Here is a 26,755-nt window from a genome sequence, read left to right as displayed (position 1 = left end):
AAGAACATCTGAACATCTCACAGAGCTAAGATAGAGACAAGTCAGTTTTATAGATTTTAAACACGACAAATAGGGCGACTGTATTTAGTTGGGGTTATTTCACTTTGTGTAACTGTACTTACGGGGAGACCTAAAGGTCCACGGTCCCCTTTGTGTCCTGGTTCCCCTCGCATTCCCTTCAAACCATGCAAACCAGGTTCCCCCTAGAAAAAGAAGGGAACAGGAGCTCCATTAATGGTTTACTCATTTCATTCATTCATTTTCATTTATTCCGAGCGAGTAAGCATTTACAACACAAATGACCTGCATACAACAAATCCAATCAACAGAATACATACAGGTACGATATTTCAAATACATTACATACATTATTTCTTGAATTTCCCTCAGGATTAATAAAGTATCTATCTATCTATCTATCTATCTATCTATCTATCTATCTATCTATCTATCTATCTATCTATCTATCTATCTATCTATCTATCTATCTATCTATCTATCTATCTATCTATCTATCTATCTTATGCTTGAGAAGAAGAAAACTTATTTAATCCCACTCATCAAATATAAGAGTGACATCAGTTTGAAGCAGTGGAAAAAGCATTCAGTTAACTTCCCTTAACTACAAGTTTACAACAATGTAAAAATACTTCATTACAAGTAGACATAGAAATACTCAAGTATTAGTCATAAAATGTAGTTGCAGGTCTTGTCTGGTGAGCAGATTCTTAATATTGAAGCATCAGTGTTGTAGCTACTGCATGCTGAGCTGATTTTAAGTAATTTATATCTAGTTTTATACATAAGAGCATCAAGTAAAGATGTAAACAAGTGGTTCCAGGCACAACAAATCCCACCCCTTGCACGTATTGTAGTTTATTTTGACATTGATCCAGCTGATGTCATCATGTCTATGCATGTGCTGATGTCAGCATATCAACTGCCTCTACATATGAGCCAAGTTTGAAGTATATTATAGACATGTGAAACCTCAACCATTTTAAGTAAATGGGAGAAGAAAAAAAAGATGTAAAAAATCCATTAAAAATTTTAACTTTGACCTATTTTTCCCAAAATGTAGTGGCATTTATTCTGGGTCACTGGTAATCTATAAACCAAATTTGGTATGAATTCAAGCAATAGTTTCACGGCTACAGACATTTGAAATTTCGCCCATTATAAATAAATGGGGAAAAAAAAAAGATTAGAAAAATTTAAAAAAAAATTTGAACTTTGACTTACTGTTCCCAAAATGTAATGAGATCTATTCTGGGTCACTGGCAATCTACAAACCCAATTTGATATGAACACAACCAATAGTTTTGCTGCTACAGTGTGAACAAACAAAGAAACAAACTGAACCAAAAACAATACCCCTTGCCTCCCCTTTGGGGGGGTGGGGTACTGAAGAAGAAAAAGCAAGTTCTGAATCACAATCATTCTAACTCTAAAAGTAGGTAAAGCTGTCAAATAAGTGTAGTAATATATTTGCCTCTGAAATGTAGTGGAGTAGAAGTATGAAGTAGCATACATTGGAAATACATATATTACATTGACTTTTCCATCACTGGCAGGGAGGTGTGTCACTGAGGGACACGTGGTTAAAAGGAGAACTGTTGTAACTCTGTGCATATGTGAACTTATTTTGTGTTTATTTTCTTGTAAAGTTTTACCTTCGGTCCAGGGAAGCCATGGGGACCCTGAAAAATATGAAACGATGGACTGTTAATGAAATGCATGGCTTTAAAAAATATGCAAGAAGTAGAACAAGCATTCTATAGTGATGTTTCTCTAAAAGAACTCATCTGAAAATCTGTATTACTCGACACAGTGACATTTTTTCATTGGAAATTATTCATCTGTATCATGTACACTGAGAACTTCAGTTAATTCCTTCACAGTCTTTACTCCATATACTATCTCGATGTGTTGGTGTCATCTTCATCTTGATTGGTGCACTAGTTTCATTGTGTTCCTTAAGTGAATGAAATGAATGCAGACAAACTGGTGTAAACAGACAAAAATCAAGATGCAAAGTGACAGCACCACTTTGTTTGCATACTCCTTGGTATACTCTGAATGCATTTGTTTTGTTTTTACAGTTATTTTGAATGCAGTTGTAGGGTAAATGTTAATCTCCAGACCTGACCTAGGTGTGACAGTGTCTGAGAAGACTAAGGGTCATATAAAGCCAGTTAAGAGGAAGTACATAGTTTTGACTAATACCAACATCAACTATAATGTTGTCATGTAACTATGGACTTAAGACACCACCAGTCATAGTATTGCGTCATTCCAGCAACAGAGAGAATTACAAAGCCCATAGGTTGGAGTGGTTCACAACAGGGACAAAGAATGTTTTAAAGTAGACACATTATGTAACATCACATCATTTAGACTCATGAACGTCAGCATTTTCATCTTGTATTTCAAGTGAGTAAATTAAGTCCAGTATACTTTTTGTAGAATTTTCCAGGGAGTTTTTTTTTACTCACCATTGGTCCTGGGGATCCGTGGGGTCCTGGTGGCCCTGGAGGTCCAATAATCTGTACACATTAAATGTAGAAATGTGAACAGTCAACAGAATCTGAAGTTGCAGTGAATATAAAATTAAAAAAACAAAAAGGTAAGAGCCTTCAGTTGGATGGCGACTGCAGTGATTCATATATTTCTTTATATATATCCTTATTTGTTGGACATATTTCTCATCTGTAGTATAGAGTTAGCTTTTGGTACATTTATTTGTGTATTTGGACCCTAATAGTTCATAAAGTTTGAATTTGAACCCTCCAGGTGCTGCAAAGCTATCTTTATATTAATTTTGGCAAAAATTGAGTGGATTTCTCCAATCTTCTTAATTTCTTCTTAATTTGTTATGTTTTATAACTAGTTACGTCATGACATTTGCACATATAAGGTCAAGACTTCCAATGAACATTTCTCTGAGTACACCATAACTGTTAGTCAGCAGCAGCGGTTGTAGTAAAAACTGAAAATATGTCCAAACTTTGAGCCGATTTCCTAAAATGTTCAGTTGTTGTTTGTATTAACAAATACAAGTGGCTGAAGTGTGAAGTAGCTCATTTGTATTTTAAACGACCAGCGCTCAAAACAACCTTTCTGGTGTCATTACTCAGAAATATTGTTGAAGATGGACCTGTGGAGTTGAATTAATGAAGAATTCAGACCCAACCATATCATTTACAGTTTATGTAGACCGCAGGGACATGTTTTAAAATGCATAATTCCATTTAAAAAAGCTAAATATCACTCCTTTAAACACACATGGATCGACCACCACAGAGTCCAGACCTGAACGCCATTTAGAGTCTTTGGGATCATCATCAATACAAGGCAAAAAAAACATGCAATGCTGGATGGAAATAAATGCTGCAACATTTATTGTAACACTGTGGCATAAACGATGCAGCAGTGAATGTGAACGTGACTTACTGAAGGCCCCTGTGGACCTGGTAGCCCTGGATCTCCCTTATCTCCTTTTACACCATTGACACCCTATGGAACAAGATGTTACGTCACATACTGTATATCGTCTGAGAGTGACAGGTTGTTCTTTAATAAAAAAGTAACGCTGTGTTATGCAAACTCTCACAGGTAGGCCAGGTAAACCAGTTGCTCCTTTGTCCCCTGAAGCTCCAGGCATTCCCATGTCTCCTTTTGAACCTTTGTAGCCCTGAGAGGACGACCAGAACATTAAAATACAGTATACAGGTGTGATTACTTTACAAAACGTAAATGTGCAATAACAGTGTTCAGTATTATATGATGATATGACATAAAATTAATAGATAAATATGAAAGTATGCATATTGCAATTACTAAGTATTTCTGGTTTAATAAATACATTGGTAACATAGAATCCAAACACCTTTCAGTCAACAATACAGGCAATGAATAATGAAAGAAAATACATTATTTTGAACATACATTTAGGAATAAATTGCTCATCAAACAAATCACCTTAACAAAGCAATTTTACATGAGGTCTAAAAGAAATTAAAGTTTAAGAAACCTCCCCTGCTCCCTTTAAACTCATCATCTCTTGAAAAAAAAAAAAAAAAAGTTTCTGTAGGATTGAAATGGGCATGTCTTTATTTTTAACAAGACATATGAAGGAAATATGTACACACAAACACACACAAAAAAAATTATGCTATTTTATTTATTGTATATTCCAGTTGCACATATATTTTGGTATATGTGCGGACATGCATTTTAGAAAAAATACTGTAAAAGCTATATGACTATGAAAACCTCTGGGATATTCTGACAGTGTGTAATATAACATAAGACTACTTAAGAAAATATCCAGACAGTTGGCCTGACTTTTGTGTGTGTGTTTCAATTCTGTACACATATTTCCTGCATATTTCTTGTTAGAAATACAGTCACACCCCCATTACAACTCTGCAAAAACAACAAAGCTAAAGGGCACCTGCGACTTTTGCACTTCACTGTATATCTTTAATAAAAATATTTCAATATAACAGTGAGTTTTGTCCTGAATTTAGCATTTTAGAACATCTATCAAAAGTCACACTTATGATAGAGAAATATGTAGATAAAATGATTTTTCTTATTGCATTTCAAGCAGTTCTCTGCATGTGTTTAGTACAAATGTTTATATTGCAGTGAAGATAAAAAAAAATATGATGGATTGGTCAGAAGTATGCCTTAATAACATCAAATATGACCTTTAAATGTCTGTTTTGTAGAATTATTACTATTATTATTAATTGTTCTAAATTTCATTCATCCAAAACATGAACTGAAGTTGAACTCACTCTTTCACCATCAAGCCCAGGAAGGCCAGGCATACCACGATCCCCCTGGAGAAAAAAATAATAGTAATAATATCAAATGTATGGATGTTGTGACAGTACAATATTGTGACGGGTGTTAGGAAATAACAGCTACAAGTTAATATGATCGGAAACATTCAACAAAGTAGATTAGGATTCATCTGAGATATAATTCCAGTTTGAAGTAAGAGGTAAAGAGCAGGTTTTATACCTTTGTACCTTGCGGTCCCACTGGCCCAGGAGGCCCAGGAGGACCCTGCACACAGAAAAGCACAGAGATGTCTTTACAGTCATGAAAACGACAGTCAGAGTCAAACTGTAATTCATCATTTCCTGACATGGTCATTGCACGGTCATCAGTTGCAAACAGCAGAGCATGTTATCAGACTGTTATGAAATTGAAACAGGATGCTCAACTGGAGGACACATGCCGTATTAAACCAGTGACAGCATTTCTTCATGTGACAATACCTTGCAAACAAATCTGTGCAGGTAGTCTCTTAAAATTAGATGAAAACACTAAATTAAAAACACGCATTGAGTTTTGGAAAACCTAAAAAATCTTTCCATAAACAAGTGGTGCCAGGTACAACAAACCAAGCCCCTTGCACGTATTATAGTTTATTTTGGCATCGATCCAGCTGATGTCATCATGGCTATGTGTGTGCTGATGTCAGCATATCAGTTGCCTCTATATATATGCCAAGTTTAAAGTAAACTGAAACAAAATTGATGTTTTTATGGATATGTGAAATCTCGCCCATTATAAGCAAATGGGAGAAAAAAATAACTAAAAAATTCATTAAAAATTTGAACTTTGACCTACTTTTCCCAAAATGTAACCACATATATTCTGGGTCACTGGTAATCTATAAACCCATTTGGTATGAATTCAACCAATAGTTTTGCTGCTACAGACATTTGAAATTTAGCCCATTATAAGTAAATGGGGAATTTTTTTTTAATTTTTAAATTCATAAAAAATTGAAACTTTGACTTATTTATCCCAAAATGTAATGACAGTTATTCTGGGTCACTGGCAATCGATAAACCAAATTTAGTATGAATTCAAGCAAAATTTTTGCTGCTACAGACATTTGAATTTTTAAGTAAATGGAGCAATAAAAGATTTGAAAAATTCATAAAAATTTTAACTTTGACCTACGGTTCCCAAAATGTAATGAGATCTATTCTTGGTCACTGGTAATCAATAAATCAAATTTGGTATGAATTCAAGCAATAATTTTGCTGCTAGAGTGTTAACAAACAAACACAGAAACAAAGAAACCGAACCAAAAACAATGCCCCTTGCCTCCCTTTTGGGGGGCGGGGTAATTAATTTTTTTACTGACGTTCTCAGAGACTACCAGCCACTCATGAAGCACATAGGGTTGGTCATACAAAAAGCAACAATATAGCACTAACGACTGTTTCATTCGCTGTTAAACAAACACGCTGCTGGGTGGAGAAGCACAAATACAACAAAGCAGTGCACAACAGGATAGAACTGGGTTGGGCCCATGCAACAAGAGATTAATCAAATGTGGAGGTGACACAATATACGTAAGTATAAGTATGCAGAGCCTAATTACCGTTACTGTAATAGTGGTAATCTTCTGCAGAAGGCCAAAGGAGTGGAAGCGGAAGGAGGTGAGAGATAAGATTGCAGAGGTCACACAGAAAAGAAACCTTTATGTCAGCATATTTCTGAACAGATATCCCCTGGAAATTAAGTCTTTATTAAAGTGTGAATGTTTGCTTTTTACCTGTAGAAAACACAACCCTCATTTTTATAAATAAACCAGAGACATTAGAATTAGAAAATTAGAAAATGTAATGCTGTGACTTAATACAAATTTATTCAGCTTTGAGTGTCTGTACACTGCAACAAGATTTAACACCACAATTTATAGCTTTTTTTTATCTGCTATTTTTGTATCTCCAGTTGCAGATTTGTTTTTGGATATCATAAACTCAGAAGGTACAAAAGACAGGTTTAAGGGCGGTGTCTGACCTGCAAAGCCTCCTGAATGTTTCCATTGTAATCGATGATCTCAGTGGCCCCTTGGTCTCCTTTCTGCCCAGGAGGGCCCTGCACATGGAGAACAAGAGAAAACCATTTTAAACATATTAACTTGTCTTTAATGTTCCACACCTGGTTTATAGGTAATAAGAGAAGCAAAGACCAGCATTAAATTACAACAATATAATCTATTAATTGATTAGATGCATAGGATCTTTAGAGAGAGCTAAAATAGACCACACACAACTTTCAACACATTAAGTTTATCTGCTGCCCCCTGGTGGTACTAACTGTATGATTACACTAGGGTTGACAGCCTCTAGGGCAGGGATCTCAAACATGCGGCCCGCCCAAGGGTCCAGTCTGGCCCATGGGATGAATTTGTGAAATGCAAAAATTACACTGAAGATACGGATCATTTCAGTTCAGGTTCCACATACAGACCAATTCAATTTCAAGTGGGTTGGATCAGTAAAATACTATCATAATAACCTATAAATACTCACAACTTCACATTTTTCTCTTTGTAAATGTAAACATTTTCATGACATTTTACTGTATTTACACTAAAACAAACTATCATTTCACTAAAACATGAATAACCTGAACAAATATGAACATTTTGAAATGTCTGAAGTGCAAGTTTACCAATGTTCTGCCTGTTATTAAATGTTTTGTGTCTTTGTTGATCCACTGTGATCTATAAGTTGTAATTTACATGTGTAAATGATCAACTGAGTCATAATATTGTCAAAATTGCACTTAGTTTTCTTAAGAAATTTTAGTTTGTTTATGTTATTCACATTGTTTTAAAGGACAGTAGGTAGATGTAAACATTTTCATCACATAATTTTTCTTTTTTCACACTAAAACATAGAGGAAAGTTTGGAGCTGACATTATTTATATATTATTATGTTATTATTTCATTGGTCCGGCCCACTTCAGATCAAATTGGGCTTAATGTAGCCCCTGAACTAAAATGAGTTTGACATCCCGCTCTAAGGAGTCTGCTGCTGCTGAAAAAAAAAATGAAACCCCTTCTAATAATTTTGGGGGTACACTGTGTATGATTATCTGGTAATTTGAATTTCCATTAAAATAAAAAAGAAAAGAAAAATGTTTGGTACATTTACTAAATTACACAACTACGATACAAAAAACCCAAAGTTGAAAGTTTTTGAGCTCAGATTTTTTTTATTATTTTTTTATCGGTGAGTGCTATTGCCAAATATAAAACTGATTCATGATGTAAAGGAGAAAATTGCACCATGTGTGTCCATGTGTAGGCTTAAAAACAGACTATTAGCAAATGCAAACTGAGTTTTCACCAGGTTGTAATGGCATATGACCCATTTTACTTGATGATATGTTAAAATAAAGTTGTATTGCATGTATGGGCTGCACATTTTTGTAGATAAGCAATGCAAAAAAATGACTTTAGGCCTAAAAAAATGAAAATAAATTGGTCAAATGTACAAAAATAAGACTGAAAATCAGAAAGAGTCTTTAGAGCCATGTCGTTCAGGACCAGTGGGTTATACCATATAAAAGTATCTGCTTCTGTGCTAGCAGTACAACATTCTATTTAGAAATGAAAGTTTTGCATTCTGGGTTTCATATCAGCATTGAGCATTTCAATTCAAGGGAAAACCACTGACATTTATCTTCTTAATTAATACGTACCTTCGGGCCAATAGATCCCACATCTCCTTTATCTCCAGTCTCCCCCTAACGTGAGATAATAATATCACACTTTTAAATCATCTGGATTAAGACAAAATGAGTTACATTATTACATAATTGTGCTCAGTGGCGCAAGAATTGCAATACAATTCTCCTGAGGTAAAAGCACATACTAGCAGGAAAATGTGAAGCACCTATTAATGGGAGAGGAAAGAATAAAACAAAGTTGTGATACATAAATCTGTTCTCACATTTTGGAATTTTTTCTAATTTCTCATTTTTGGTGAAATATAATATGATTTGAACATCTGTTGAAACTAAACTGTGTGAGATGTTTAGACATGTGAGCTGAAGGTCAGGAAACACTGGTTTTATTTTAAGAAATGCATTGTTTTTTGAAAAGAAATGCATTATTACCCATTTTCTGAAAGCTTTAACTGAAATGAACTATAAATGGAATGTAAAAAAATACAAATCTCCCCCTGAAATATAGTGTAATACAACCATACGGTAGAATTAAAGGTAAATACTCACATAAGGATAGTCAACATACTTAAATATAGTAGTTGAGGAAATAAACACTTTGCACCACTGAATTATTGATAAAGTTGCATTGAAAGGTTTTGATATAACAAAATTCATTATATATATCTGCATATCTCTCTCTCTCTCTCTCTCTCTCTCTCTCTCTCTCTCTATATATATATATATATATATATATATATATATATATATATATATATATGTTACTACCACTCACAGATCTACAACAAAAATTCTTTCCCAGCATCAGATTGTATTTCTAAACGCAATGTATTCTTATAAAACTTTTCAGTTTCAGACCAAATATTTAAAACTACTGATAAATATTCCCATGGTATGAATCTGATTTTATACTAATCTATACTAATTTATATACTTTTAAGAACGTTTATTTCTACCTCCCTTTTCTTTTGCACTGGTGTCTTACATATTGCTGCTGTATATTGTTAAATTGTCTTATCTTAATCAATAATGCAAGGATTTATCAGAATCAGAGTAGATTTTACTGTGATTATAAAATCATGTGCAATGGAATTAGTCTGCTCAGACTAATACAGTGTTCAAATTCAGAGTATAGCACATAAATAAATACACAGTTATTAAAAAAAAAAAAAAATACAAGGCTAATCTAGGAATAAAATCTCAAGTATAAATTTATGTATAAAAAATTACTATAAATTATTTTATAACTAATAAATAATGTTTATTTAAAAAATGGCTTTGTTTTTTTTTTTTTTTTTTTTTTTAAATATACAAAAGGGCCACCTAACTAGGAATCGCTCAACCAAAATTAAAGAAAACGTGTGTTGTGCTGACCTTTGACCCCTTAAAACCAGGTGCACCAGCCTCTCCTTGTGAACCCTGCCAAAAAAGGGAAAACACAGAAAACAAGAATCTGAGTTGTAGCTTCAGTCAAGAAAAAGGAAAAACCTCAACACTTGATATATAAACAGAAAAACTGACAAACAGTCTTCAAGGGGTTTGGCTCCAAATTAATCCTAAAGAATTAAATGCATATTTCACAAATGAAGTAACATGGACCTCTTTGACTTCTCCCTGGAGGGTGACATGGCCTGCTTCACTAAAATAACCAGCTTTTAATATGCCAGAACTGCCAAGCAATAGAGAAAGTGTTTATTTGAACTCTGTCGTTGATGGACAAGGGGTGACACATTGGGGGTTTGTAAGAGGATGTGAAGCAGATCTGTGGGTCGTCTCGGTTTAGACTGGAGCTTTAAGATACCTGCTGAGTCAGAGCCAGACATAAACAATGGTAAACTCGTTCATGATTGGTTTACTCTGCTTGGACTCAAGGGAAAGACTTGAACTTTTAAGGGTATAATAGTTTATCCGGATTTTTTTGTTAACACAGCTGAGTATTTGATAAATTAAAACAATGCTTTCTCTGGGAATGCAGCCCACTTTATCTCATTCATAGCTCTGGGTGTCATTACATCTGTGTGACTGTAGGTGGCAGCAAAACTCAATGAAGATCACAAGCAAATGGACATTTCTGACACTGCTATTCAAACCTGATTTTTTGTTTGGTTTTTACAGATGCAAATACAGATTAACTTCAGTAATCCATGGTGTTTTTGTTAGTATTTCCTAAAATATGGCCAATATCAGACTTCACTTAGAGCTTGTCATGGTCTTGAATTGACATTTTTACAACAATATACAATGTTTTTAGATTCATACTGCTGCTACATAAATGTATATGTTGAATTTCCTGTTGCAGATTTTTACTTTTTGCTATTTTATTGCATTTGAGTGACTCCCTCTAGTGAAGAGTTGTGACTAATCCCAACCTGGAGCGATGTAAAAGTTGCATGAATTTTGATCTGACTGTTCCGACCGAGGTTGCACTGCAAAAGAGCAAATCTGTGTGATGTATTACCACACCAGAAGTGGCACAGATAGGAATTTTAAGGTTTCTGAGTCATATATGAGTAAAACGATCAGATTTCAGTCACTTCTACCTACAGTCTCCATGTAGTCCTAAAAAAGTGACAGTAACCAATGCAGAAAAACGATCACCTTTGGTCCAATGGGTCCAGTTTCTCCTCGTTCACCTTTTCCTGGTGGCCCGTGGTCGCCTCTTTCACCCTGTACAGACAAAGAACAAAACCCCCAACATTTGTCGGATGCCAATGTCCTAAAAGTCCGAGAAATGCTGATCGCAGCTCAGTTTGCTTTTATTGTCAGCAAAACAGCTATGAGGCTAACTCCGAACATGAGGCATGAACTTGCAGGATGCTGTGCAGTATTGACGTGACTCAGGAATCTCGGTGCTGAGTTTGCTTCATCAACAGATTTACATGGTGAACCGTAAACGCTGACTCAGCACAATCTTCCTTAAGCAACTGATCTGAGAAATCGTGGTCATTGACAAGGTGAAGCTCTGTTTTTGAACAAAAGTGTGTGTTAAGCATCCTTGGACCTTTGACATATGTTTTAGAAGAACTGTTTAGAAGTGAAGTTAGTTAAAAAGGCCAATAGAGGGGGATGTGGTATAACTTGAAGCCAGTATTACTAATTTATATGAAAAACTGAGTGGGAAACGGCTATTATTCAGCAGTCCTAATTTAGTTGAGCTTTGTCCTTGCTTTTTGAGATACAGTTTCAAATGTAGCAGTGCCTTCCAAAACAAATATGTAAGCAGAACACAAGGAAAAGCCATTAAATCACATTCTCGCTGTGATGCTCCTTGTAGGGATTCTCTTGAGTTACATGCTGACATCTGATTAAGCCGCAGATCTGCCTGAGGGTAACTCAAGTCTGACATCTTCTTCTGTAAAAGGACAATATTAATATTAATCCAAGTGTGTCAATTATCACCAGTGGCTTCACAGTGTGGTAATGTCATGATTCACAGGGGGCCACTGGAGATTAGACCGCTCTGAACGGTTTCATGTGGTATTTTGATGGCTTGCTCATCTTGGCAAATTGATAATATTGGTTAATGAGCCTCTAAACCCAGAGGGATTTGCAATGTCAAAGACAGTGACACTAAAAGGGTGCAATAAAATCTGTCTGCATCTCTTTGAAACATCAGATAAACATCAGCACGAGAAATGTGTTACTCCTATTGAGGATATGCAGTGGTGTAGTGGACCCTGGAGAAGTGGGTATACTCTCAACTTTTGCCCTTTTTTTTTAAGTAGTCCAGAAAAACACTGTTTTAGAAACAGTGACATGTAAGACTACTCTATTTAGTTTACCTGAAAATCCATCAGTAGTATTTGTTCACTATTATAAAATTATCATGACTTGATCAGGAGCAGTTTGTAGGTATTACTGGTCACACAAGCAGCTGCAGTAATGTAAATGTATCCAACATGAGGTAAACATAGGATAACGTTAGCCTTTCATAACATTAGCCTATTCATATACTTGAACTACTGGTGACAAAATCTCTTCTCTAAATGTGCAGTCATATAACCAGTAGTTTAAAACAGTGACTCATTCTGAAACCACCTTAAAACTTACCTCATAATTATGTATTCCATTAAAGTAGGTTCTCTCGATATATGTCACTCATTTGAAAGACGTTTATTCTGCCTTTCTTATTTGCATTTCCAATAATCTCACATCTTTCAATGAGATGTGCAGTGACCTGTCAATCAACTGGGGTGGCACTGGCACCTGAGGTGTCCAATCAGGTTCCAGAGGTGGCCAGCGCTAAGCAGAGCCCTGGCTCTGGTGCTAAGTTAATATTTTCCCTCCCTATTCTGCCTCTGATTGGCTCATCAGTCCTCATGCCTAAAGTTAACCAATCCAATCAGTGAAGGTATGGAGTACTAGCCAATTAGAGTCAGAGTAGGGCGGGTCATGGCTTCACCATCCTAAGGGAAAACATGGGCAATCTGGCTCAGATACTACTGAATGGTGCGCAGTGGGTGGATTTAGAAGTGGGTATACGCAATACTGACTGAAATGTAAGTAGGTATATTCCATATACCACCGTATACCCTGGACTACACCACTGAGGATACGTAACCTGCAAGAAATCACTGACCTTTGTTCCTGGGAGTCCTGGAAGCCCTGGCTCTCCCTGGGGACCAAGAAATCCAGGCTCCCCCTAGGAAAAAAAACACCAGCAAATATTACTAATCTGCCCAAATTTCTGCTCGTTTTTGGTCTAACGCTTCATCCAGCTGGTACTTAAGAGCACTTAACACAAGATGCATGGCAAAAACAGATTCAGAACAACAAGCATGCACTTACTGCTCACACATTTGCACATGCACACAAACACACACTCAGGATTACATGCACAGATCACACATGGACATAAATTATCAGTGGCTTGTTAACGTATTCCCTCGTTTCACATTATTTGCTGTAATGACTGAGCCTTTATAGACGTGGAAACTGAACTTATTAAAGACTCATCACAGCACATACAGTATTATTTTTGCATTTCCACTTTGACTTATGAGGAGTGAGATTACAGTATGAGGTGTGATGCTCCATTTAGTTTTATTTACATTACATTTCATTTTGAGAGATTTTAATTGGGAGTTTATGACTATACCATATGCAACCAGAGTTCTCACCTACAGTGCTTTGTGCGTGCTGGAAACTTTTCAAAAAAGGCAGTGAATATTTGCCTCTCATACTTTCAACTCTGAATGGATAAACAGCAAAGAATGCAGAGCAGAACAAAATGCAAGCTGAGCTCAGAACCTGCGAGAGCTATGTTAGCAAAATGCTGTTAGATTCCATCAAGCATTCAGGCCCCTTAAGTAAAAACAGGACTATATAAAATATAAAATGAAAGTGCTTTTTACAAGACCAGCTTGTTCCAAACATACAAAAGGAGAAAAACAAACCTCAAACAGCAACAAGCATCATCCCATCATGCCCACTTAAGCATTCCTCACATTACATTTCAAGCTGATAAATCTGAGGTGCACTGAGTTGGTTGCTAGTCTTTAAGCTTATTGATGGCAGTGGGTTATTATGTGCCTTCTGTGCTTTTAGTTTCACCATCTGCTAGTGTTTCTTTATGACACAGTTAAAGTTTAACCAAAACAATAAAAGCCTAGATTGGAAAATTCTGAATTAAGTAAATATCAAACTGCCTCTCTGTGACAAGCTGTAGTTTTTGGATTCAATACCTTGATGCCACTTGCAGGAAGTAGACTGAAGTGTTTTCCAATTACTAATTCATACGCCCCAACGCTACTCCCAAAGCCTAATGAGACCAGTTTCTGGCTCATATCAGAGTTCAGATCCAAAACACTGAATATTCGTCCTCGTCACTTTGCCTGAGTAGTAGCTCTAACTGTGCAGGTACCACTGTGCCTCTGTTACCCCAGCAGATGAAACTTTGCAGTCTAGGTATAAATCCAGCAAGAAAAGTCAGATCATAAGACCTCAAACTGTCGTGCGTAAGGCGTGACGACAAGTCAGCTGAGTTTTGCACTGTTGTTAACGGGCTGAAGCGGATGGACAGGGACAACACCGAGGGAATGACTGGGGACAAAAACAGCAAAGCATTTACCTTTATCCCTGGGAGTCCAGGCAGCCCTGGAAGTCCTGGCTCTCCCTACACAGGAAGAGTGTGACATGTTACAGCCAAGCCAAGCTAAGCTGAGTCAAGCCCCATTTGTAGGCTCTTTAGGGTTCTAATAGCGCTACCCTGGATTTTTTTATTTGTATTTTCTCTGGCTATCGAAGTGCTGTAATTCTGAAAATTGGCCTGCTGTCTGTGAGTATGTTGACTGTCATTTGCTTGCAGTAAGCACTAGAAGAAGGTACTGCACATGCACTTTCATACCAACTCATGCAGCCATGGCTTGACAGCCTGATTAGTGCTTGTTATAACACTCAACCCTCCACAAGTGCAATTGAGTTTTATTTTTGTGATTTTATTGGTTTGGGCAGGTGTGAAAGTTCTGGTTTCTGGAAGGAAAAACTGTCAGATACTTTGGATTAAAGTTGCAAAAGCTGTTTGAGAAAGCTGCCGTGGCTTCAAGGTCGTTAGAGTTTGGCAGAGCTGGAAGCCGAGAGTTGGCCTATTTCTCCGTTACCAAGGTCGTGTCGTTGTCAAGTTGAGGACTCCAGACTCCCATAACATGCAAGTCTGAGTAACATACAGTCATTTGATTCAACTGTGGAAAAATCAGAGGTCAGGTCCTTTTCGAGGCCTCTGAGACACTTTCAAAACAAAACTTCTGACGTGAGATAATTTAACGCTCTATTAAGACCATTGTATTTATGGCATATGAAAAAGAAATGATTAGCGCCGCATGAGAATGATCAACTGTAACGGCACTCGGGGGAGCAGAAGCGGCGCTGTAAATTTCCATTGTGGCTAATGAAAGCAGTGTAAAACTAATGAATTAAAGTCTTTCTTGTGGACTACAGCTTCACCAACACTTACTGAATGCCATCCAATGGTACTATTAAACAGGGAACAACAACTCAATCTTGTGATGGCTGTTACAATGAGAAACAGTTTGTAAGCGTGTCAGCACAAGCAGTATGGGTATAGAATGAGATAAGATAAAGCAATCAAAAAATTAGTCGGGCCCAGAGTGTTTTCTTTGCAGCACAGCACAAAAAAAAAGCATTTGATGGAAGTCCCTCTGTCTATCTGGAACCAAACAGAGAAACAAGATGGGCGCGCTGCTTGGGATTAAAAAGTGTAATTAAATGGGTACTGGTGCAATCTCACCAGCAGCACGGTCAAAAGGCAAGTAACGGCTTTTGTTTTGAAGGAAAATAGCTCCTCTTCTTCTCGTCAGTGAGCATTTATTCACCAATATTGTCTTGATTACGTAGAATATATTAGGTTAGAAAAGTGTGTCAAACAGAATAATAGAATTCTTATAAAGATGTGGTTCTCGCTGCAAAACTAAACACAAGCTGGACTAAGTAATGGGATGACCTGGTGGTTTAAGAATGTGACAAGTGCAAAAACAGTCATAAAAATGTTGAATATGTAGACTTTTTAGAATGACACCAGGAACCTTACACTGGCTCCAAACAAATATCAAGCCAATGTAAATGTAAAGTGAGTCGGAGCAGTGTGATGCAGCAGAGTTCAAGTGAAGGTGTCAGGTTGTGTTCAGGGAGCCTCCCATGGACAATGGTCCGCATTACTGCTGAAACGGTCCACTTCCACTGTGTTTGGAATGCTCTTCTCCAAACAAGTTCTTCTTCTTTTTCTTTCTTTCTTTCTTTTTTTTTTAAATCTTGCACAAATAGCATAAAAGACAAAGAAATACCAAACATTTTCCGTCCTTGTACTTAAAACTTTCATCAATATTACAACAGCTATCTTTATTATTCAACTTCTAATGCATTAAAAGATCTATTTGCAGTAAAAAAAAAAAAAAAGTCATGATTACCTTATGGCCACTTCGTCCAGGCTCACCAGGTTCACCCTATAAAACAGAAAAAGACTTCTTTGTCAGCTACAAAAAATATAGCATGACCAATAATTGGCTAATCCAGTCAAGTCACTTTATTTGTACCCATAGATTGATTTGTTTAACAGCAAGCTGATGACATCCACTTTAAGAGTCAAATAACATAACAGAAAGCTATAGATACATAATTAAAGCGCTCAGCTCTTACCTTGATGCCAGCCGCAGAGGAGCCTGCATCTCCCTAAATGAAATGCAAAAAAGAAAATTAAAAAAGGTGCACATAAATCAGCACTAGATTATTCTGTTAATAAAGCAGGAACAGATATTACTATGCAAACTGGAATGTGCTCAGAAAATAATGTTGTAATCATTGCATTTAAATAGGTGTTGTGATAAAATTATCTAAAAATAAAATTAAAAGATCCCTCTGTTCTTTTCTACAGCGTGTTCGGTTCGGCTGTGCAGTCTCACAAATGTTTGAGACAGCATTTTTGTAACTACAGTGCTGGGAATTATTGATTGTTTTTACACTGTCAGAGTGCAGCTGCATACTGGTGATGACATTGGGGCTGAAACCTAAAACTGTATAAGAAGAAAACCGCAAAGGTATAGGAGGTAGGGAGTTTGATAGATATACTGTAGTAACAGCAACCGGTTATACCACTTTTTTCATTAGTTGCTGCTTTTAAAAAAGGTAGGGCATCGGCTAGGAGGAGACAGGGCTACTTATATCACATTTTTCCAGCAAAGTCATGCAGACATCCAGAACCCAGGCCCTTCCTATGCACTGCATTGCAACTACAGCGTACAGTAAAAGCAGACATAAACCGAGGGGCCAATAAGTGTAATTATGGGCGGTTGGTGGGAAAAGGGAGTGGGGTGAAGGAGACTGGGTCTTTAGCTCTGGTGCGGACTCTGTGGTTTCACTACACATACGCCTCACGCTCAGAAGTTGCTGAAGGAATGCCTCTCGCCCTCAGCTTTTTATGGGAGTCATTACGATGCATAGCACACAAGGCTTGTTTAATTGCGGCATTTTTTTTTTTTTTTTTTTGCTGACAATAAACTGCGTTACTGTTTACAGCTGGGCTTTGTTGCATACTCATGGGTGCCTCTAACCGTCTCTCAAAACTCATACTTTCAATCTTTATAAGGGCATTTTCACAAGTTTTTATACATTTTATTGAGAGTATTGAAGATCTAAGAGGATGGACTTTTTACCGGTAAACTGTTACAAACCACGCTACTCATATTACAGAAGATGAATGAAAGGCTTTTAAACAGTTTTACATGATGAATAAAAGTGTTCTTGGGCAAACACTTCAGAAACAACATGCTTGACATGTTTTGCTTGAATTAAGAACTATAAATGTAAGACATTTTACAGTGCCCAATTATTCTGTTGCTTTCTTTCTCTATAAATTAATATAATTGAAAAAGAAACAAACATTACAGACAGAATTACTTTACAATCATTACACCTGCTGCTCTGTGTAATACACCTGTAGTTGATTAAACCTTCCCATAAGCATTAAACATAAAATGAATAATTAAAACTCTGATAAGTAAATTTTAGCTAAAAACACCTTAGCTTATGTTGTGTGTGTTGTTGCCTTGTGTACTTAAATAAAAAGCATTTCCAAAAATGTTTAAATTCTGAGAAAGTTGGAAATTTTTTTTTCAATGTCACATTCTTTTTTTTTTTTTTTTTTTTTAAATTTGGTCGCTTCTTAATATTTGTCCTTTTTACTGACATTAACATCACTTATGACAAAAATACATAACATGAATATTTCACACTATAACGTAATGACTGAATACAACTTTCTTCTTTAAATCAACTCTTTGTATTGTTAGCCTGGCCAGCAATCTGTTTTTCTCAATGAGAAATCCGTCTGGAATTGTGGGGCTGGAATCCAAATATGAAGGCGGGACTACCAGGTGCCAAGTAACCCAATCACAGATAAGACGGATGTGATGCTTTTGTCAGAGAAACTTAAAGGTGCGGGAGACTTTTGTGATGAATTTTTCATCTAATCTGTAAACCCTCAGTCATAGCCTAAGTATCACGAATCTTTAAGTCTTTCTGTGATTACTCACCTGAATCTCTTGCATTACGGTGAACAATTTCGAGTAAATTTCAAAGGAAACGGAGAAAGTGAGCCTCTGTTTCCCACAATGCACATTGTGACAAAAAAATTCCGAAGATGCCCGAGTGACCTCCGGGTTCTGAATGTAAACACACGGGGTTTGTTTATGTTGGATGGCACTTCGAAATTGTTCACTGTAATGCAAGAGATTCAGGTGAGTAATCACAGAAAGACTTACAGATTCATGATACTTAGGCTGTGACTGAGGGTTTACAGATTTGATGAAAAATTTATCACGAAAGTTTCCTGCACCTTTAAGAATACAGGGTGTAATTTGTAATTCAACCTTATTTTTGTTTCAAGTAAACAACCGACAACAGTTGTAAAGAGATCTGCAGACTTGGACTCGCGACAAAAAGAAGTCACTGGCGTATGACGCATTGTGAAACACCCGCCCTCAGACTTGTGATTGGTTTGGTACAGAATAGATCATGCATATTTCACAGTGTCTAGCCCAATTCCAGACTGTTTTCTCAGTATTGAATACACTCAGAAAACCGGATGGCTGGCCAGGCTAGTCTATTCCTATTGTTTTGATTGGGAGTTTAACTTAACTTTCACAACATTAGATAATATGGAGAGAAAAAATACAGCATGGTTTGGAGTGTTGAGGATGCCTCAAGAGGATGTGACAAGCAATTAACACCTCAGCAAATAACCATGCTGTGAAACTGGTACACTGACATTTCCTGTCAGAGCACAGATGCAACACAAGTGACACCGAACCCAGGAACCATGTGAGAGTTTTCACTAGTTTTAATCTATACCAAATGAAGTACTGTGAGATGGAAAAAGTGGTGAAGTTGGGAGGTGAGCTGAGGTGTGGCACCGAGCGCTGAAATGTCCCAATTGGGCCAATTACCATGGTGAGGCTCCAGTCTGTGATTTAACCACAGAGCAGAGTAGGACGGAGAGCTGTCACCACAGTCCCACTTCATTGCAGACACCCAGGACTGTCGCTGCATATTGGCATTTAAAGATAATAACACGGAGATCCTATAATGTATGCGTGGTTTATCAGGCCATTTTCCAACTGTTTGCCTTAAGAGAGCGACTGAGATGGAGAGAGCTAATAAGAGCAATGAAGCAGCGCAGTGACAAATCTGACCATTAAATGCCACCACAGCCTTCAAAACATGACTCCTACTCTGTGCTGTGGTCGTTAGCAGAGATGACCAAACAGAGGAGTCTCGGCTGAATATCGACCTAAGTCGCTGGATATATGTGAGGCTGATTATGACTGGCTCGTAGGGCAGAAAGACCCTGCCAACAGCTGAATCCCGTCCAGTTCACAAGAGCTTGGACCGGATCTCAGGACTCAAAAATTATACCAACCACTGTGGCACACAGGCCAAAGCCAAATGCACTCAGCCTGGAACTTCCCAAAAACCTATTCAAGAGTTTACTAGGATTTATTTCATTTCATTGTGTTTGGGAACTTTCCTATCTGTGAGGTTTGACTTTTTAAATAAGAAGAGTCACAGTTAATTTCACACCTTGTTAAATACAGAGGCAGAGTGCATCAGAAACAAATGGTTTAGAACTAACTGATTTGTTTTCTGAGGCCAGAGATGGACGTGCAAAGACTCTTAGAAAAATGTTAATGTTCCCTGTTGATGATAGCTTGTAAAAGCAACACAGCAGATAATGTGTTGCATAAATGCATAATATGAATCCAGAGAACATCCAAATTAATGAGATACTTTATTTTTCTTGGTCTACAGAAAGTTTTTTTAGAATGTAACAGACAGGGTTTTTGCTTTTTTTGCATTTGTGCATGTACATTTGTGTCTAGGAGTGTCTTAGTGTGTACATGTCCTGTCATTTAGTCTCTTTCACACTCCACAGATCCCCCGCCATCAAAACAATCTCTCTTTGTATCATGCAAGTCCTGGCCTGACTGCTTGCGCTGCCATTTCTCTCCCCCGCTGCTTTCCCCGAGGTCTCCCTGCTCACCATACCGAAGCTTTCACTACCTCACCTCTCACCCCGTGTTACCACATTTTCCCCACAGTGCGTGCTGTGTATTGTTAACTTTGGCATCTTGAGCACGGAAGATTAAAGATGCCCCTTTCTTCCCTGTCCTGCTTTTCTTTGGTTTCCTCTTCCACTGGTAAAACAATAATTTCAAGGAAGAGCAACTGATCAGACATTGAATCTCTGTTGTCCACATGTTGACAGGAGGATTAGTTTGTGGACTTACATGCGTTTTTCTCCTTTAACTCCCGTGCATACATAGAAGCATTAGGGTTTTTCCTAACAAGCACTCAAAAAATCTGACGTACTGTATGTTAAACTGAAGTTATGTCTTGGCTGAAAAGGAATTGTTTCTGCCATATGTTTAAAGACAGTCACTTATGCTTCCTGACAGTGACAATTGGAGATAATGAGGTAATTCTATCCACACTAATGGCAAAATCTTTTCTATATCCCACTCTTTACAGTCCCTTCTGTGTCTGTTTATTGCAAAAATAAATGAGTATGCACTGGAAGAATGAATGGCAGGTGACTGACTACAGAAGTCTGAATTCCCATGGTACTCAATTCCATTTTTATTTTTTGATTCCTGCAGCGAAAATCGATCTTTTTTTTCCACTTTTACTGCACTAAGGCAAACCAGATCAAAGCAGAGCTCGAGCTGCAAAGTTTTATCACCCTCCACTTTCTTTTTGTTCACTCGTTTTCCACACATGGTATCCTGCATCTGTTTCCCTCGAATGGTGTCTTTCTTGGCAGCCGTGTTCAGCAGTCTTTTAAAAACCAGAGGACCCATAAAGTGAGAAGTTATCAAAGTTGTTCTCCATTGAACAGCAATAAATTGGCAGTGACATTTTGAGCACACTCCTCCTACTCTGCTGCTGGTCCATCAGTTATATTTTTGTTTTTATTACTGACTCAGTATTGCTAGCAAACAGAAGTGTTTCCAGTGTGTAAAAAAAGAAAAATCACAGTATTGACTGTGTCTATTGTCTGTTCGCAGGAACTGTGCAACTACTTTCTGGCAACACAGTTTTTTTTTTCCTGATGGAGGAATCATTATGCTTTCCTAGAAGTGTGTGCAATTTCTGTACAGGCTGATAAGAAGCTGAATCGACATTTTCAAAAAAAACCTTTGATGGAATCCATAATTGTTTTCTCAAATGCTCTGCAGCGTGTTTAAACGGTAAAGAGCCCCAATTTTTGTCGGGAGGTCACCCAAAAGAAATAAGCTTGTGCCCTATTTTCACTCCCCGCCTGTATTCTTCATAAATACTGCTTTAACACAATAATAACAGCGAACACAGCGTGACAAGTCCTGGATAAAATACATAATCCGCCTCTGGACATGATGTCAGTGCACTAACACAAAACAAAAACCTTTCCCCAAAACAAAAGCTTTTGGATAGAAACATGAATCTATTACTTGAGCCCCCGAACAATCTGTCCAGCAGAACTCCACTCTGCCTTTTGTTGGAAAAGGATCCCAACCTGACAAGCTGTCTTGATGATAAATGGTTCTAAATTAATGCAGGAGCCAACCAACTAGAAAATGTAGCATCAGCGTAGCATAGCAATTAAGTTCACATTAAGTACAAAGGATGCATCAGGTGCCAAGATGATTTCTGTTGTATAGCCTTGACTACAGCTGATGGCACTTGACTTCTGCTTCTTCTGCTGTTACTCTCCACAGATCTCCTCAGATGGCTATCATTAACTTTTTTTTTTTTTTACATTTTCCGGCCACAGCCAGACATTCTGCTCCTCCTCTCACCACGTTCCAGGACATAAACAATGAGAATAAAAGGCAAAGTTTAATTTACGTACCTTCTCCCCCATTTCACCTTTTGGTCCTTCTTCACCCATATCGCCCTATAGTGAAATCACACAAAGATTCAAGTTAATCTATGGTTTGCAAGATTTAAAGCTAAATAAATGATTCAAGTGTTAGCTGCATTGCTTGACTGACTGGCCTTTACGGTGGTACATAATATATGCTTACAGGAAAAGCTGAGCATGCTCAATATTTTACAGCAAATGATGAATTTACCATCACACATGGTTCAAATATACTAATTTGAGGTGGTGCAACACACTCATTGGGCACAAAACAGGCCCTGAACTCCTGAAAACAATGGTGGAGGACATCGTCTTTAGACAACAATAACTTCAATTCTGTTTTTGATAAAATACTGGTCCCAACACACTATATAAATCAAGTCAAAATAAGCCAATTACATTGAACAGCAATTCAGATGATTTACAACTGATAGTTGTCCTCAGAGAGAATTCAGTGCAGTAAAAAAACAAAGAAAATACGATGCATTTAAAGACTTTTAAAAATCTTGTCTACATAAATTTATTGACAACTTTAGAAAAATAAAATCGGCAGCTTATTATCATCCATCTGGCTCCTCTAAAATCCAAAACTCTGGAGTGAAAACTACATAACTCTAGTTTTACTACACTTCCTGGCAGGTACCTGATCATTTCACTTTTGATAAATCCAGATGATTACACATTAGGGAAGTGATAAATGTATATGCTTTAAATCACGAGGTGAATGATGTAAAGTTACAGTTGGAGCTTCCAGAAACAGCTACTAGGGTAGGCGGTTCGACATCTAAAGATACGTTAAGATGCATCAATCTGCTGGACTCCAGTACTATTACAAGGAAAAAGTAATGATAGCTTTATTTGTCTGCTGGCTCTTAAAATATCCACGAAAGCCAAAAACAGCACTTTATACAGCTTTGGCTCGTCTCGAAATGAAAACCCATATTACTTTAGAGTAGTGATGTATAACCCGGGGGCTGTGACCTGTAAAGGGTAATTCTGAAGGGTGGTAAATAAGAAGATAAACATATTCCGCTAGCTCAATCCATTTCATTTTTGCTTCTCTTTTTAAAAAGCAAAAAATGGAAATTTTACCCCATGTGCAGTTTTATAAACTCCACAAATGAAACAATCCAAGAAGAGCATATAGTGCTCCACTTCAACTTACAGCTCCCAAATATGCCAACTTTATAAAGCCCAAAGGATCCCCTGTGGACATATCACAGCTTTGTTTTAAGGGTCATAACCCAAAGGTTCAGAGCCACAGCTATAGATTTACTTGACAGCAGAAGAGTGGGTTGAGAGACAATATGATCTCACATCAAACTGGCCTCACAACAAAACTATTTTCTCCCACTGCATCTTCTACACTTGTATATTTAACCACGATTTGTGTCCACCCGCAAGGGGGTCATCAGTGTTAGCTCTGTTATTACATAATTAAGGCAAATCAGTTGTGTTATTGCTAGGACAGAGGTGTCTGATTTGAAACGCAACTCAAAACAGAAACTGAGAACAACTGCCTGAGGGGTTACTTTCGCGGGCGATGAAGCACACTGAGTCATCACCTCCTTCTCCAGCCTCCCTCATTCTCAACTCGGTCAGTCTTCACACCTCCCACCCACTGCTGTCCAAAAGCAGTGAAAAAGGGCACCACACTAGAATTAGGGAATGGAGAGAATAAGGCTGGTTTTCCTCACTGAGGCCATTGTGTGGGTTCTGTTTTTGGTCTGATCTGGGGGAAAATGGGTTCAGTTTTTGTGACTCAACACCATTGAATCACTTTGTCACTGCTGGCCAAACCTCTATAAGGAGTCACCATAAAAAAAAAAAAAAACAAAAGCCAAACTTCTCAGAAATAAAGGTATAAAATGATGGCGGCGGCGCTAACACATGATAGGTTAGAAAAATGTTTTGCGATAGGAGTTAGCACTTTACCTTTTCACCTCGTTCTCCCATTTCACCCTGTTGGGAGAGGAAGTAGAGCATTAAAGACAGAAAATCTCAGGGGGGAGTTGGGGAATTATTGCTGCCACTAGGGACCAAATTATATCTGGGGTTAAAATCATGTTGGATTATCAAAACTCTGTCATGTTATGACTGCTTTACCCCAGAGTTTCAAGTATTTTTGAGTTATTGCAACCCTTTTAAATTCATATCCTACTATCACGATCATTTACACACATATGCTATGTCGATGACACTTATGGTACAATTATGAATGAAATAAAATACTAATGACACATATAATCAACAATATAATAATGCTAACAATAGACGGACACATGGTTTTCTGTGTATATGTCCAAAAGGGAATATAAACTATGGATAAAAACAAAAAACGGAATATGACAAAAAAACGGTGACAAATTTTTTTTAAAAAAGGAGGATGAGCGTTTGATGTTGGAAGATGAAAAAGTGGTGAATTTAGAAGCATAAGAGCACACAGATAATGTGTGCACCCGACCTTGGCTCCTGGGACACCGTCCAGTCCTGGGATACCAACATCCCCCTATGGACAGCATAACATACACACAGGGGCTGTATTCAGTGTTCTGTCTAAGCAATGTGAGCTTCAATTAGGGTCAGGACATTGAGTTTTTTTTCCCATGGTAGATAACCTTAACAGAGGTTAAGTTTGTGTCTGTGCTGCACAGGTGTTCTACATTTGCAGTCTGGTTGATAACAAAGCATTCGACTGAACCACTTTGGACTTTTGGTGATTGTCCACATATTAATGCACAGCTATGAACAAATTAATTCCATAAAATTCCATGAAAGTTCAAATGATCAAAACCGCAGAAAGAAAATCTCAAAGTAGAGAGGATAAACAAACTGATTAAAAGCTTAATTATCTCTGGTTTAGTAAAAGTGGAAAAGCAAATCCATTTGATGACCCAAAGTTTGTGGTTGGAGTAAGTCTGTGGGTCTGTGGGCAAAACCAACCTCAGTTCGTCTGTAGCCAAAAACAATTAACCTTCTGACCTGTGCAAACCTACCACATCATTAGTCTAAGAAGAGCTGCAGCTACAGCTTTAATCGAATGACGCTGATTAATATTCCCAGAATGGAAAATAAAGAAATTCCTTTATTTGGATAAAAATACAAGTGAGTGGGCTGCCCAGTGTTGGCTATGTTGTGGGGAAAATGAGTTATTGTATTTACTTTAATAGAATTTTAGTTAATCAATTCTTTGCTCATTTACTGACATTCTTCCTTTTTTTGGTTCTTCATATTGTTGTTATTATCTTTGGTTTTTCCCCAACTGACTTTATCCTTGTTTTTCTTTATGCATATCTGCATTTCACTGGTGAACTCTATCTCAATGCTGCAACCTCACATATGGGAATCATTGACATAACGATGATGATACATCGTCATAATGATGGTAGAGTCTGATTGAAAACACAAACTGGGGCTGATAAGGCTTGCGTTAATGCTCATCCATTTTTGTTCGATATCTATGTCAGATTAATATGAAGCGTGCCCGTCAACCTGCCACCGCTGGCAGAGGAGCTATAGCTACTTTAGAGTTCAACTTTCTGCATGAGTGACACTTACATACCATAGTAGATTCTGTTTTATAACTGCATTGCACAGTATTGGGGTTCTATTTCATGGGTACTGGCAAACCCAGCTCCTTACACAAGTATGGAATTAGGCCCTCAGCTTTTGCTGTCTCCAGAGTCAGTACGGCTTTCACTCTAAAAATGAAACTTCTTTACTCTGGTTCCTATTACAACCATGCATGTCTCTCCTCTCATTTCTTTACAAAAGTATGCTTGAGATTAGAAAGATGGCGCCTCCCGAATAATCTCCCCATTCGTTCTCGTGGGTTATACCAGGGGGTTTGTCCTGGAATAAATACACTTTTCCATTTTTCGCATTGTCAGACACCTGCACTGTGTCTTCTCTATTTGGTTTGAAAATTAAATGTAGAAATGAGCCTGGAGTGTGAGCAGATTCAGATTCAGCTCAAAATGCTACTTTGTGGTTAAGACTTGAGGATGCAGCCCAGGGGATTTCTACTAAATAGGATAGTGGTTTGAAATTGTCAGAATGCATGGCAGAACCTTTCTAATGTGAAAAATGCAACACAAGGCCAAAAAGAGTAATATAAAGTGAGTCTACTGAAAAGAAAATCCTCTCAGGTTTGTAGGGAAGTTGGCTTTCTACATCGCTGTTTAAGAAAATATTAAAAACTACCCGAGTTATGAAAACTATTCAAAGCTGTACTCACCTTCAGTCCATCTACACCTGCGATTCCTGGAGGCCCGACCGAACCCTGGAAGATAAATGCAGAAATACCAAGAGTCACTTCAACAATCACGGTG

At 37.5% G+C, this 26,755-nt stretch overlaps 1 protein-coding gene across 1 annotated transcript in view; it reads right to left on the bottom strand.

Annotated features, from left to right (window-relative positions):
* The window catches only part of col25a1 (collagen type XXV alpha 1 chain), a 215,690-nt gene that overhangs the window by 15,372 nt on the left and 173,563 nt on the right, over positions 1-26,755 (bottom strand). The window contains exons 11-30 of the mRNA XM_030162535.1: positions 26,662-26,706; positions 24,889-24,933; positions 24,360-24,386; positions 22,413-22,457; positions 16,667-16,699; positions 16,438-16,473; positions 14,586-14,630; positions 13,095-13,157; positions 11,114-11,182; positions 9,890-9,934; positions 8,531-8,575; positions 6,838-6,915; positions 6,416-6,439; positions 5,035-5,079; positions 4,806-4,850; positions 3,614-3,694; positions 3,454-3,516; positions 2,496-2,546; positions 1,674-1,700; positions 123-203 (exon numbers count right to left, since the gene is read on the bottom strand). Of these exons, the coding sequence (XP_030018395.1) occupies positions 123-203; positions 1,674-1,700; positions 2,496-2,546; positions 3,454-3,516; positions 3,614-3,694; positions 4,806-4,850; positions 5,035-5,079; positions 6,416-6,439; positions 6,838-6,915; positions 8,531-8,575; positions 9,890-9,934; positions 11,114-11,182; positions 13,095-13,157; positions 14,586-14,630; positions 16,438-16,473; positions 16,667-16,699; positions 22,413-22,457; positions 24,360-24,386; positions 24,889-24,933; positions 26,662-26,706 (993 nt within the window). The remainder of the gene's footprint in view (positions 1-122; positions 204-1,673; positions 1,701-2,495; positions 2,547-3,453; positions 3,517-3,613; positions 3,695-4,805; positions 4,851-5,034; positions 5,080-6,415; positions 6,440-6,837; positions 6,916-8,530; positions 8,576-9,889; positions 9,935-11,113; positions 11,183-13,094; positions 13,158-14,585; positions 14,631-16,437; positions 16,474-16,666; positions 16,700-22,412; positions 22,458-24,359; positions 24,387-24,888; positions 24,934-26,661; positions 26,707-26,755) is intronic.

Source organism: Sphaeramia orbicularis, chromosome 18, assembly GCF_902148855.1.
Source record: "Sphaeramia orbicularis chromosome 18, fSphaOr1.1, whole genome shotgun sequence".
Lineage (NCBI taxonomy): Eukaryota > Metazoa > Chordata > Actinopteri > Kurtiformes > Apogonidae > Sphaeramia > Sphaeramia orbicularis.
Note: the sequence above shows the minus strand (reverse complement) of the source record. Positions and strands in the feature narration are given on the sequence as shown.